The sequence below is a fragment of the Mobula birostris genome, chromosome 9 (assembly GCF_030028105.1).
Source record: "Mobula birostris isolate sMobBir1 chromosome 9, sMobBir1.hap1, whole genome shotgun sequence".
Taxonomy (NCBI): Eukaryota; Metazoa; Chordata; class Chondrichthyes; order Myliobatiformes; family Myliobatidae; genus Mobula; species Mobula birostris.
The window spans coordinates 93,682,320-93,697,580 of NC_092378.1; the positions used below are offsets into that span (position 1 = coordinate 93,682,320).

The following is a 15,261-nucleotide window of genomic DNA, read 5'->3' on the forward strand; positions in this document are numbered from 1 at the left end:
GTTTAAAAGAGACCTGAAGGATAACTGTTTGCATAGAGCTTGTGCATATATGGAACAAGCTGCCAGAAGAAGTAGTAGAGGCAGTTACAATTCAATTCATTTCCAGTTTAATTGTCATTTTAACCACATCCAAATAGAACAGCGTTACTCTGGGGTCAAGGTGCAAAGACACATTACCAAAGGTCATACACTGTAAGCACATACAAGATCACAATCATGTAATAAGAGTCCTGGGGCGCACCTGCTTTCCCTATTTGCCCCCTCCCCCCCAAAAGTAAACAACCCCATATAGAATATCACTAAACATACAATGACACAGAATATGCTGCATCTTGAGGCCCGAGTCCATTGAATGCTGCTAAAAAATCTGCCAGCAGCCACAACAGAGCTTGTCTTCTGCTGAGCAAAACCATGGGAGGGAAGCTCTGACTCCGTCTGGACACCGTGTCACACAGCCCCCGGTGAAGCACAGTGGCTTAGACCCTGACTCCGAGCAGGTGACACTATGGCTTCAGGCCTAGTCCTCGTTACGACCGAGGACTTGGCCCCCTCCATCCACACCTGCTCACATCCAATAAATCAGCAAATCAAACTTGCAGCATACCAGGTTAACAATGTCCAAAGACAAGATCACAAGAAAAGTGACAGTGGTGGCCACTTGCTATATGCCTGTAAGTCTCCATCTACTCAGGCAGCAGCATGTTGCTCAGCTCCTTCATTATCTCTGCCAGCAAGCAACTCGCTCATGGTGTAGACCTCCAGTTCTTTGAGTTCTCAACGTATAGCAGGATCTTGTGATCATTAGATGTGCATTTAAGTATAATTTACAATTTTTAAAGATATTTGGATAGGTAAGAGAATAGGAAAGATTTAGAGGTATATGTGCCAAATGTAGGCAAATAGGCTAGCTTGGGCAGGCAACTTAGTCAGCATGGATGAGTTGGGTCAAAGGGCTGTTTCTGTGTTGTACTAACTGTATTTTCTGTGCTGTGTGACTGTTTGCTGAGAGCAGGACTTTTCACCACATGAGGGCATCGGATGCCAATTGTTTTTGTTCACCCTCTCAGGAATGAACACTGCTGTTTGTTTAATGGGACTGGTATATTTTAACTGATTAAGATTTGAGCAGATAGGGAAATGATGTGGTGTGTAGCCAAAAGGGGCATACAAGGGATAAATCGCTGAGAGACGTATTTGGTGTTGATTTGAGTTAAGAATTTGTTAATTTTTTAAAAAATTCTTATTGCTAATTTTGATTTGCAGGCAATTCATGTGGAGACTGATCCCCAAACCATCAGTGCTTATGTTATTTATTTGTCACAACATGCTCCAGTAGAGGAACAGGCTCAGCATAATGACCTTGCTCTGGTAAGAATAAATCTGCAGGCTTGAATAATGTGGCAGCATGAAAAAACAATAGATCTACGGCAGAGAAATGCTGTCTTATTACCCAGCTTGTGAAAATGTTTCATTTGAATGCTTTTTTGGAAATATGTTTCATAAGATCCCATTTAATAAGGAGAACTCATAAGGTTGAGGGTGTAATATTATGACTGGTAGTGGAATGGGCACAGCTGGAACACACACAGAAGGCATAAGTGGGTAATCCAAAACTGGTGGTTGTAGTCTTGGGACAAGAGGTTGACTGCTTAGGACTGCGCTCGGGTTGTGTTTCTGTATTCTAAAAATCTGTAGATGCCGTTAAGTATGTTCAGGATTAAGGTAGGCTTTTGGATTGTTGCGGATCAGGAAGGAAAATGAGGATCAACTTGTGTTCACTGTGTAACATATTTCAAAGGTTGAGTTCACAACATGTTGGGGTATTAATGGGAGTGATAATCTGCCAGTCTGGCACCCTTGTTTCCAGATTTAGGGAGTTCTGTACTTTGTATTCTATTCGGTTTGTTTCCATGTTAGAACTTTATCTCATCAATATGCAAACTGACCTAGTACTTCTAATATATGAAAGTTGGACACTTCCATCTTCAACAAAGGAAATTCTGGTGGCATTGCCGGATAATAAACCATTAAATTATTTTATATGCTGCTGTCCTGAAGAATAGCAGTGCCTTTGATATAGTTAATAAACCTTGGTGTTTCTAAGGAGCATAATCAGTCAAACTTTAGTACAGAGCTCCATGGGGTGATGTTGAGACAGGTGATCAAAAGGAATTGTCAGAGGGATAGGTTTAATGGAGCAGCTGAAAAGAGATGAGCAAGGGGGGATTTAGCATAGGACTTCAGGAGCTGAAGGTAGAGCTATTTGATGGCACAGCAGTTAAGAGCAATTAAAACAAAGGATCCAGAAATGGAGGAGAACTGAGATCTCGGTGGAGGCTACCAGTGTATACCAATATACCAATACCTCTTTATATACCAATTTATATGGAGAGGTGAGGCCAAGATCACAAAGATCAACAATATGAACTTTAAATTGGAAGCATGGTTGGACCAGGATTTTCTGTGAAATTATTTAGCACAGTGGGTGATTGGTAGAAGTGAATAGGTAAGTATTTACCAAATGCAGAACATCAATCAGTTATCACAGAGAAGATTATAAGCCAGGCTGACATCTTTTAGATGGAGATCTTTTAAGAGTGATCAGGTAGATTTTGTATAGAATTTTCATTCTTGTTTGCAATGTACTTTCCATTATTGATGAGTTTTAGTTGTTTTGTTGTAATTCTTCCTTTTGTTTCCTTAGGATGTTGCTCGTTTAATTGTGGAGAGGTCCACCATCATGACCCACCTCTTTGCCAAGCACTCCTACAGAACAGAGTGTGAGTCTGTGCTGGTGGCACTAATTGCCATCTTCTCTCGGTACGTGAAGCGCATGCGAAAGACAAAGGAGGATGAAGAGGTGTACAGCTGGGTGAGTGCTTTGTCTTTAGCTGTTACACATCACCCCCAGCGGTCACTGGGTTCATGAATGACTCAATATTCTGTACTGTGCATTGGAGACACACTTGGTCCTGGTGTCTGTTAGCAGTTATTCCACAGCCGTTTTATTCTTTGTAGTCCATTATCCACATGAAGAAATTAAATCAGAACTTAAGAGAGAAATTAGGAGGTTCATCTGAATGAAGGAAATCTGGGAGGAGGAATGGGCAGAGAAAAAAAAAAGAGAAGCTGCAGTTGTCCCTTTTGAGGGGACATTGCCTCAGGATTCAGGGGAGAAGATTTAGGACAGATGAGGAAAAACTGTTTTTCCCAGAGAGTGGTGAATCTGTGGAATTCTCTGCACAGGGAAGCAGTTGAGGCTTCTTCAGTAAATATATTTAAGATACAGTTAGATAAACCTTTACATAGTAGGGGAATTAAGGGTTATGGGGAAAAGACAGGCAGATGGAGCTGAGTTTATGGACAGATCAGCCATGATCTTATTGAATGGCGGGGCAGGCTCGATGGGCCAGATGGCCTACTCCTGCTCCTATTTCATATGTTCTTATGTTCTTTTAAGTAGAGACATCAAGTCATACAACATGAAACACTAATCCTACACCAGTCCCATTTTATTCTCCCCACTTTTCCAGTGACCTCCAATTTTCACCACCTAACTATGTAGTAGTGGTAATTTGCAGTGGTCATTTAACCAGTTTGCGTGTCTTTGGGATGTAGGAGGAAACCAGAGTGCTCCACAGTCTCAGCAGGAAATTGTAAAATTACACAGGTAGCACCAAAGGTCAAGATTGAACTTGAGTTGCTGAAGCTGTCACACAGCAGCTCTTTTAGTTGTACTATTTTGAAAATTTAATAAAGGTATCCATAATTTTGGCAATAGAGCGGGAAAATGGTTTTGAGATAGGTTATCCTGTTGAATGATGGAGTAGGCGCAGGAAGTAGAGTAGTCTGCTTCTAATGCTTTTCTTTTAGTTTCTAAAGTAATTAGTTTCTTTCAAGGAGGCACAGATGGCATCATACTTTAATGTGCCATTCTCTAAGTTGAGACTGCTATGAGAAATACTAAATGGGTCAGGGATTGGTGAAGTTATACCAATACAAGAACATTTTCCATTCTGTCCCTATGCACAGAGGAAGGATATGTTGCTGATAGTTAACATACTTTTGCAATGGCTCTGTCCATTCTTCCTCCTCTTTCCCAGCAGCTCTGCAAATTTTATCGTTCTTTAACTCTTTCTGTCATTCAGCTGAGAACAGGGGTTCCCAATCTGGAGTCCACGGACACCTCAGTTAACGCTAGGGGGCCGTTGCATAGAAAGGGTTGGGAACCCCTCATTTAGAAAGTCTGCTTCGTTAAATACTTCCAACTCTATTAAATAGAACTTAATTCCAGGAATGTGACTGCCACAGGGAGAACTAATGATTTTTTTCATGTTCCTCATCCACAGTCTGAGTCCCAGGACCAGGTTTTCCTGCGCTGGACTACTGGGGAGACAGCTACCATGCATATTCTGGTGGTTCATGCTATGGTCATCCTCCTGACATTGGGTCCTCCTCAAGGTATTGACATGAAAGCAGGGTTTCTGATACGTTATTAAACTAAAAAAAAAAATCTTTGGGTGGATAATAAATGCTGGCTTTGATAGCTCTGCCCATTCAGAAAGTTAGATAAATGAAATCATTATATTCTGGTAGATTGAGTATTGAGTGCTTAAGCAAAAATAGCACAGAGCATGCAACTGCAGAGCTGCCACAGACACCTGTAATAATTAACATTAACCTATCCACTCATACTATCCCAACTTTGGGTAGAGATAGCAAATATTTCCAAGTCAAAATGGTGTTCAACTTGAAGGGGAAGATGGTGTTCCCATGCACCTGAAACCTTTGTCCTTAGTTTAAAGTTCAAAGTACATTTATTATCAAAGTATTTATACAGTATACAACCTTGAGATTCGTCTCCTTACAGACAGTCACAAAAAAAAATTGAACCTTTTAAAGAAACCCCCCACACGAGATCAACAGGTGTTCAGGGGAGAGCGGGGTGAACAAATCGCGCAAAAAGCAAACAAGTAACACGCAAAACATTAAACATCAAACTGTAGAGTCCCCATCCCTGAGGCGAGTAAGGGCTGTCCAGGAGCTGATGACCGTGGTCAGAGCCACCGAGTCAGTCAGTTCAGCGTTGTGTCGATGGCTTCAGACCACTGCCGCAGATTCAGTTCCATGCTGAAGTGCTAATATGAAACCACGCAAATAGTAAAGTGTGTTAAGCACTGAGACGTTAAACATCAAACCATAGCAGAAAGTGAGTCCACAGCCATGAGCTGCCAAGCTGATAGAACTTTGCAGCATGGGGCCCAAGTTTCACTTTCTGCCGGATGCGGTGAGAGGAAGACCAGTTAAACCTAGATAGGTGGCACTCAACACTGGTTCATTTTCCGCTCTCGTCCTCGACAATTTTAATCTTGCTTGATGCTTTAATCAGCGCGGGGTAATGGAGTTGACCACAGGTTTGTATTCCACCTTTAGGAATCAATGCAGCATACACCACTAGCGAGGGACATAGCTTCACTCCATACCGAGACCCCCAAGAGATCTCATAAGCACCAGATTGTGCAGTCAGTCCAAAAATACATCCTTAAGAGGGAAATTACGAGCTACAATTGATCCCAGTCCAGAACAAGCAATATATTTAGAAGAAGAAAAATATCCAGCAGTTTTGTAAGCTGTCTGCAAGATGTCGCTGTTGATCACTGTCACCACCTTGCTGGAAATTAAAGGTAAAGTTTATTTGTCACACATACATTGAAGCATACAGTGAAATGCTTTGTTTCTATCAGTACCAACACAGTTATGGTAGGAGCAGCCCATGGGTGTCGCCACGCTTCAGGCGTCAACATAGCGTGCCCACTACTTACTAAACCCTATTTCTTTGGAATGTGGGGGAAAACCGGAGCTCCCAGAAGAAGCCACAGGGAGAACGTGCAAACTCCTTACAGACAGCAGAATTGATCCCTGATCTTACAACTGGCACTGGACAGCGTTGCCCTGAATGCTGTGCGACTTGTAGAAGTTATGGATTCATGAGGTACTTAAGGAGTAGTCCAGACAAGTAACTGTTGTGCATTTTGTACTAGTATACACTACAGAAATGTGTGGCAGGGTGCAAGGCTGCTTTGTGCTGAATGCGATGAACTTATTGAGAATTGTTGGAACTGCACTTATTGTGGAAAATAGTTGGAAAAGCATTGGGGTGTCAGAGGGCGAGTAATTCACCACAGGATACCTAGCTGCTGACCAGCCTTTGTGTCTCTAGTGATTTTTCCATTTTAGTTTTGATCAAGGTGAAGGTTCTGGTGATTATAACAGCATTGAATTTCAGCAGTAGGTGGTTAGACTCTCCACTGAAGGATTTGATCATTGGTGGGCATTTTTTATGGCATGAGTGTTACTTGCCATTTATCATCCATGCCTGAATTGTTGAGAAGTTGCAAATAGAATCAAATATTGTGCAGTCTTCTGTGAATTTCCCCCGCATGTCAATCACTGGGTCATAGATCAAGGGAACAAGTTCTTCAGCCCACTGAGTCCATGCTAACTGGCTATTACCCACTGTCCATGCAATCTCAAAATTGTAATAACATTCCCCATCTCTTGGCCCATATAATTCAATGCATGATGTTTCCAGTGCTAAAATAAATTTTAACTCAAACATTGTGAGAGAACTTGCTTCCAGCACCAGCTCCAACAATACATTCCAGATTTTAGCAATTCTGTGCACTAAAAAAATCTTCCCAAGGTCCTCTCTAAATTCCTAGTCTTTACTTTAAAATTTTGCTGACTGTCACAGATGTGGTGTTCAGTGGTGGACTTCGGTAGAATCGGTCTGTTACTAAAGACAATCCTCTGTTAGTCTAGTATGTCTTGGAGGGGGTGGGGGAGATAAGAGGGATTGTCCATAATGCTCCGTAGCTTCTGCCGCATCCTCCTCTCAGGCACACCCACTAGAGAATCCAGTTCCACCCCAAACTAGAACCAGCTTCCCTGATGAGCTTATAGATCTTCTTGCTGTCAACTGCTCTCACCCTGCTGCCCCAGCAGACTACAGCATAGAATAGAAAGCTGGCCACCACTGAGTCATAAGACATCTGCAGCATAGTACTGCGGATGTTTAATGACCAGAGCCTCCTCAGAAAGTACAGTTGGCTCTGTCCCTTCTTGTTCAGAGCCTCTGTATTTTCAGTCCAGTCCAGGTGAGTTCCCAAGTATTTATAGTCCTGGATGATTATTTGATGGAGATGGGAATGCAAGGTGTTTTTATCTTCCTGAAGTCCACCACCGACTCCTTTCTGTTAGATATGTTGAACTGCAGGTGATTCAGCCCACACCACTCAACAAAGTTGATGCCACACTTGTTTCCAATGGTGCCTTGATGTCATAGGTAGTCATACTTGCCTCTGGAATTTAACTCTTTGATCCACATTCACAACAAGTTTGTGAAATGGCTTGAAGCTGAGGCATGCTGGTTAAACCCAAACTGGGCTTCGGTAAGTAGCCTATTAGTGAGTAAGTGCTCTTTGGTAACACTGTCTATCACATTTTCTGTTGCTCTGCTGAGGAGTGATCGATGATGATTACCAGAGTGGGTTTTTCTGTTTTTTTAATTAACAGAATATAGGTGAACAATTTTCCACATTATTGGGTAGATGGCAGGCTGTAACTGTATTGGAATAGTTTCACTAAAGTGGTGGCCATTTCTGTATGGCAGGCTTTCAGTACTTTTGTAGGGCATTTTCTGTACTGTCCATTTCTTGATACCTTGATTTCTTGGAGTGGATTGAATTGACTGGAGACTTGACTTCTCTGATGGCTGGGATCTCAGCAGGAAGTCAGATGGGTCATCCATCTGTTGCACATGTCCATGTGCTGGCAAATAATTAATCTTTTCCTTCAGGATGCACATTTTAAGACCTGCCATCTTTGAGGACAAGATGTTCATGGAGCCTCTCCACCCATTTTCTGTAATTGTTCACTACTATTCAAGACGGGATGTATAGGACTGCAGAATTTCATTCCAATCTGTTGAGTGAGACCACCTAGTTGCGTCTGACGGTGGATTGCATGGACCATGAGATAAAATGTTGTGGGGGACGTCACTGCTGCTGATGATTCATGGTGTCCATTTATGTCCAGCTTGGAGTTACCTAATCTATTCTGAGTCTATACCATGTAATATGTTTCCTTTGTCACACTGTATGATGGAGATTGTCATGTCAGTACCTTACTGCACCTTGTGGAACCTTGTTCTGCATCATGTCTGCTTAGTACATTGTTAATACAGGTCGACCTTCATTAATCCGGCACCATTGGGACCTGAGGAGTGCCGGATTAATGAAAATGCCGAATTACAGAAGGATCACATTAAGCATAATCAGTGCTGGTTTATTGAAGGAACCAGATTACAGGTAGTCAGATTAGTGAAGGTCTACCTGTACTATATTTCAAAATTCTAAAATTGGTGTCTTGATTGCTTGTGTGAAATCTGAATTGACCGGTTGCATCATGGCCTGTAATGGAAACACCAATGCCCTTGAACAGAAAATCCTACAGAGAGTAATGGATATAACCCCCATGTACACAGAGCGCTGTCGCGGGAAAGCAACATCCATCATGAATGACCCCACCATCCAGACCATGTTTCTTTCTCGCTGCTGCCATCAGGAAGATCATACAGGAACCTCAGGATCCACACCACCAGGTTCAAGAACAGTTATTACCCCTCAACCATCAAGCACTTGAACCAGAGGAGATAATTTCACTTAACTTCACTCGTCCTTTCACTGAACTGTTCCCACAATCTATGGACGCGTTCAAGGACTCCTCATGTTCTCGATAGGTTTTGCTTATTTATTTATTATTTTTATTATTATTTTCTTTTGTATTTGCGGTTTGTTGTCTTGCACATTGGTTGTTCATCCATCCTGTTGGGAGTGGGTTTTCACTGATCCAATTGTTTCTTGTATTTACTGTGAATTCCCACAATAAAATAAATCTCAGGGTTGTATAGAGTGGCATATATGTACTTTGATTTAAAAAAAAACTTTGAACTTTGAATAAAAAGCAGTTCTTCAATTTTTTTTTCTGCAATACCTTGTATATTCATAACAAAGGAGTTTTCTATTGTGTCAATTGCTTGAGGAGCAATAATTCAGATGTTATTCCTTTCCAGTTTATTTAGCTAACTTACAAAATATTTATTTCATTGCAGAAACCACTTATTGAACTTGATCCTCATATTGTTCACTTACAGCAACTGGCTTAAAATTTAACTTGGAATAGTTTCTCGCTTCCCCAGCCCAGACATTTCAGGAAGTCAGCACCAATATATTCTGAAGTTGTGAGCATTTGTTGTAGAAAATTACCCACAGTTTGTTGTACATAGAACATAGAATAGTACAGCACAGTACAGGCCCTTCGGCCCACAATGTTGTGCCGACCCTCAAACCCTGCCTCCCATATAAGCCCCCACCTTAGATTCCTCCATATACCTGTCTAGATTGTCAGCTTCTCTTGAATAGCATGTCCTGGATGGGATGGGATCCACTCTAACATTGGGGTAGCATTTGACCTATTCTGTAGTTGACTTCGGCCAAGTTTGAAATTGAATGTATTCTGTTCTCAAGCAGTTCTCACCTTGATAAATAGAAGGGTATGTGGGTTGACCATGTTTGAACTTGCATTAAGCAGTTCTGTGCGACATTGAAATATTTGTGTAACATGGCTGCTTGAGATAATCACTTGCAGCTTTGCACAATGAGAATGTGATTAGTGTTTGAACATTCCCATTGTGTTGCCAATGTCATATGCTGTGCTTTCCAGGATAAAGTGATTGCTTAATTGAAACAACCAGCATCAGATTAAAATGTTTACTCCCCGCATAATCGGTGTGCTGTGACTGCAGTTTGTGCATTTTACAAGATGAACTGCAGCAACTTGTAACTGCTTCTTTAAACCAGGGATTCCCAACCTTTTAACTGAGGGGTGTGTGGACCCCAGGTTCAGAACCCCTGCTTGAAATCTGGAACTTTACATCTGAGAAGGACACAGGTGGAGTGCATGTAAGGACTTTACTTCCAGGTCCTACATCATCCGATCTTAACATTATATCATTAACCCATCATTATTCCTTAGTCCAAATCTTGTAACTTCTGAACAATACTGAGTTGTTTCACCACATGGACTTGAGCAATTTATGAAGGTGGTCCATCATCTCAAAGATAATTAACAAGTGACCTTAAGTACTGGTCTTGCCATGTCCTAAGAATAAATTCATCTGGCCAAGCAGATGTTGAAAGGGTGCTTTGTCTGAGTATGGGAGGGTTTGCTTTCTGATACTGTGCTGCTGGCTCTCACATGGTAGATGGACTTTATGCCAAGTTGAACTTTAATGCCAACAAAAATGTACTTCATCTCCTTGCACCAAGTTGCTTATCGGCCTTTTAGGCTTGAGTGTGAGTGTTTCCTTGATAGCTCTTCCTAAAATCTCCCGCTTAAAAAAAATTCTGCAGTGTTGTTTAGCATGTAATCATTCTTGAATTGTGGTTTACAGGTGACAGTGATTTCTACCACCTTCTTGACGTGTGGTTTCCTGACAAGAAACCACTCCCCACGGCATTCCTAGTCGATACTTCAGAAGAAGCACTGCTTCTCCCTGACTGGCTGAAACTCCGGATGATCCGCTCAGAAGTGTCTCGATTGGTAGATGCCGGTAAATAAACTTTTTTTAAATTGAGCCTATTGCCCTTTCCCAAGTTGACACCATTCTTTATTTTACAAAACAAAATGATCCTTCCTAGTTAATGAGTTAGGACTATTTCTTAATGTTTAAGAAATGTGCTTAATAGTTGGGAGCATTTTACCTGTGATGTACTGGGCCAAATCCATTATCTTTTGTTGGGTTTTTGGCTCAAAGGTATTGGTGTTCTTATACCAGGCCACAATGCAACCTGGCTGCATCATGATCTGGTATGGAAACACCAATGCCCTTGAACAGAAAAGCTGGCAAAAAGTAGTGAATACAGCCCAGTCCGTCTAGGTTGAAGCCCTCCCTACCACTGAGCACATCTACACAGAACACTGTTGCAGGAAAGCAGCATCCATTTTCAAGCACCCTCATCATCCAGGCCATGTACTTTTCTAGCTGCTGCCATCAGGAAGGAGGAACAGGAGCTATACCACCAGGTTCGGGAAACCGTTATTACCCATCAACCATCAGGCTCTTGAACCAGAGGAGATAACTTCACTCCCCCTATCACTGAATTGTTCCCACAGCCTGTGAACTGTTTTAAGGACACTTTATCTCATAATCTTCATATTTATTTATTATTTTTAAATTGTTTTTTTAAATTTTTGTATTTGCACATTGATTGTCTGTCCTATTTGGGCATTCTTTCATTGATTCTATTGTATCTTTTGTATTTACTGTGAATGCCCACAAAAATGAATCTCAGTGTTGTATATGGTGACATATATGTACTTTGATTATAAATTTACTTTGAATTTTGATAATCAAAAATCTGACGTTTATACTTTCATTCCTGCAAAAGCCAGAAAATGTCTCCACCTTCAGTAATTGTTCTTTGTTATCATTTTACAAAGTCATCTTTTATAAACTGAAATAGCCCTCTAAGCTAAAACATCTGGGCACAGTCCTCCCCCCATCATGGTAGATCTGATGGGTTACCCTTATTAGTATCTGTATCTCATAGCGAAGATTTGTATTTGGGGTCATCTTCGTCTTACCAGTCATTTGACAACTACCACTGCATGTACCAGTGAACTGTGACAGGTTTACTGTCAATATAATTGAAGAATATTGTCCTTTAAAGATTGTGATGTTTATTTGTAGATAAAGGCTAAGGAAGAAGTGTACTTCTGTTGCTGTCCATTCTTGCTCATTAATCTGAGCCTGAGCATCTGTGCAACTCAGCAAGGTGGAGCTTTGCTGACAGAAACTGATGTTCAATAAAAGCTGAATAAGACCACTCTCTAAAGTTGATTACTTGTATAATTAGGTGTCCTCGAGTGATTTCAAGACTTGGTGTCAACTTGACAGTTCCAATAAACCACTTGAGGTTCACTGCCTGGGTTTCTGGTATCATCTGCACTTTGTGAATTGAATTGCAATCTTGTACTCGATTCCAGGTGTTTATTTTTTAATTGTGGAACTTAAGAGGTGGGTTTAAGTCTTTATTACTTGATTCCACCAATGGTGAAAGGAGGAGTGAAAATTGAGGATAAATCAAGCAGTAGTCAGTAGATATGGTGCGCGGGTGTTTTAAAAATGTCAGCTTGTATAAGAGTGGGGTGGAAAGACAAGGGAGCTACAATCTGCTTTTCTGAGATTAAGCAAGTTTAAGTTAGCTGGAACAGCTTTGAGATGTATGCAAGGCAACTAATTCTTCATCCTCCCACACAAAATGCTGGAGGAACTTAGTAGGTCAGGCAGCATTGATGGAAGGAAATGAACAGTTAATGTTTTGGGCCAAAGCCCTTCGTCAATCTTGATTGAAGGATCTTGAATGCAAATGTTGACTTTCTCCCCCTCCAGAGATACTGCCTGATATGCAGAATTCCTCTAGCATTATGTGTGTTGATCCAAATTTCCAGCATTTGCTGTCTTTCTTGTGTCTTAATTCTCCAACATCATTTCCTTGTCTTTCTCACAGCTCTCCAAGATTTGGAGCCCCAGCAGCTGATCCTGTTTGTCCAGTCCTTTGGAATACCCGTCTCCAGCATGAGCAAGCTCCTGCAGTACCTGGACCAGGCTGTGTCTCACGATCCTCAGACACTTGAACAGAACATAATGGACAAAAGTGAGTGTTTTAATAACAATAATGGCTGAGAAGCTTTTAATTGTGTCTTCTGTGCTGGAGGCATACTTGGCAGAGGCGGGGTGATGTTGACTGACAGGATTGAGTTCCACATGTCATCAACACTACATCAAACCTCATATGAGCTTGGAGAATTGATTGCAGGCATTATTTGATCATTCAAAGAAATCCAGACCAAAACTAACTTCAGGAAGTACTGAGCAGGTCAAGCAGCTGAGGGAAACAGTAAATGTTGCAGCTTGATGACTTTTCATCAAGATTAGGGGGAAAAAATTACACAGACATGTTTTCAGTTGCAGTGAACCAAATACACTACTTAACCTACTGTGTGTTCCCAGCATTTTTGTTTCTGGAGGACATGATGTACCGATACCATGAACTCAGAATTTTACACCCAGTGGATCTCCTTGAAACACAGCAGCTGTTTTACACATAGCGAGCTATGACAAACAATCATGAGTTGTTGGTTGTTTGTTTATGTGATGTTGATTGAAGCATAAACATTGGCTGGGTCAACATTCCTTTTCAAATATTGGCCATGTGATTATTGCCTTCCTGAGAGGGAAGAGGAGGCTTTGGTGTAAGGCCTCAACTTCTCAGGAGTGAAGCACTCCCTCAGTACTACACCAGAGTATTGGCCTGGAATTTGTGCTCATAGAGAATGGAACTTGAACACATAACCTTCTGGTTCAGGTGAAAACACTGATCTTATCTCTCTTGATGACAGCAGAGATATTTATCCACCAGGGTTCACGCCAACAGAGGCTGAAAGCAGTGATTCTAGCTGTGTTGATTATTAATTCACCCTCCTGCTTTGCTTTAAGAGGCTGTGCTGTTTATAGACCCTCATCTTGCTGAGGTTAGGAGACTGCATTTCAAATGATGCTTGTTGTGAATTGGCTGTTGTTCGCCCCACTTTCCATGTATCAGGCCAGAATTAGCAGGGGATTGCATGGGCCCCTCAGTAATCCATCTTGGACCATCTGCTGTATCTAGCACAGTCATTGTGATTAAATTAGATGGAGTTACTGAATGGATAGTTGTAATAAGCAGACTACACAGGGGAGTGGATGATTGCAATGTTCTAATTCAAAGTAATGGATGGTAATTAAAAATGAAGAATGAATGATTCAGAAGTGGAAAATTACAAATTTATTGCGGTGTTCTTTATGATATTGAAACATGAATTATATTTTTTTAATTCCTGATTATTTAACATGCTATTATTTCTGGTTTTGCAGTGCTGATTGTTTGCATCGATACCCAGAGGCAATGTTCACTGTTTATCCGGTGTTAAGTGACTTGTATTTGTTTTATTTATTTGTTTGTTCTAATTTCAAGACAGTATTTCATATAGGTCGTCTGGTTTACAAGGGAGTGAATTGGCTAATTTTTTTTGTTATCAACAATAAATTTATGTTAGTCTGGTGATTTCAGATATAATAATGTTACAAAAATAAATAAGACTTTTTATTTGAATTAGTGTTATAAAATTCAATGAAACCAGTGAAATCATGTATCTCGGCTTTGAATCTTTCTCTTTGGGAATTTAGGCTTAAAGAGTGAGAGTAATGGAGCATAAGAGCTCTGTGCCTCATCCTCTCCCCATCTCCTCACTGTGAAATCACATGGTATGGGGAGGCCATTTGACTCATCTTGCCTGTACTAGCTCTTTGCACCAATAATTTTGTTCATCCCACTTGGCCATTTGTTACCCCCAAACATACCAGATTGTTACATCTCAGCTATTTGAAAGTTATTATTAAATCAGCTTTCACCACCTTTTCAGACAGTGTGTTCACATATTGTAACAGTTGACTGCAAAGTGTAGTTTTGCCTCCCTTATGGACATTTAAATGATTGCTTTAAATCTGGTTTGTTCTTGAGCAGTCTCTCACGATTAAGGATGATTTGATTCCACTCTGGTTCTCTGGGTTCTGAGGTAACTGATGAGGCCAGTGAGCTCTTCCAAAGCCAAAGCAGGTAGTTGGCAGGTTAGGTGGTTGGTTAGTTTGTGAGATGGTGGCACCTTTCACTGCTCGTGCTGAGCCCTCAAGACTCTCAATACCAACCGGAATCTTCCCTCCCCACTTTCTGGGATTATGGGCGACACTTTTCTAGGAGTCAGAATGAACACTTCTTTAAGCTCTGAGCACATCCTTGAATCGTTTTCTTTGTCCAGCATAGAAACAGGCCATTACCTACAGTGTTTGTGTTGACCAGCATGCCTATCTATACTAATCCCAGTTACCTACATTAATTCCATATCTCACTGTCCTCATTCAAATACTTATCCAGATGCTTCTTAAATCTTGTTACTGAATTCCTGCTGTTGTCTGTAAGGAGATTGTGCATTCTCCCTATGACTGACCGTTTCCTCTGATTGCTCCAGCTTCCTCCCACATAACCACAGGTAAGTTATGGGCATGCTGTGTCAGCACCAGAAGCATAGTCAGACTTGTGG

General features: G+C 41.2%; 1 protein-coding gene across 5 annotated transcripts in view; it reads left to right on the forward strand.

Annotated features, from left to right (window-relative positions):
• The window catches only part of ints1 (integrator complex subunit 1), a 143,003-nt gene that overhangs the window by 63,293 nt on the left and 64,449 nt on the right, over positions 1–15,261 (forward strand). For all 5 annotated transcript variants that reach the window (XR_011887223.1, XR_011887222.1, XM_072268403.1 and 2 more), the window contains exons 24-28: positions 1,264–1,368; positions 2,705–2,872; positions 4,350–4,461; positions 10,514–10,672; positions 12,633–12,779. Coding sequence is in view for 3 of the 5 variants with exons in the window: in XM_072268403.1 (XP_072124504.1) it covers positions 1,264–1,368; positions 2,705–2,872; positions 4,350–4,461; positions 10,514–10,672; positions 12,633–12,779 (691 nt within the window). In the remaining 2 variants the exon portion in view is untranslated. The remainder of the gene's footprint in view (positions 1–1,263; positions 1,369–2,704; positions 2,873–4,349; positions 4,462–10,513; positions 10,673–12,632; positions 12,780–15,261) is intronic.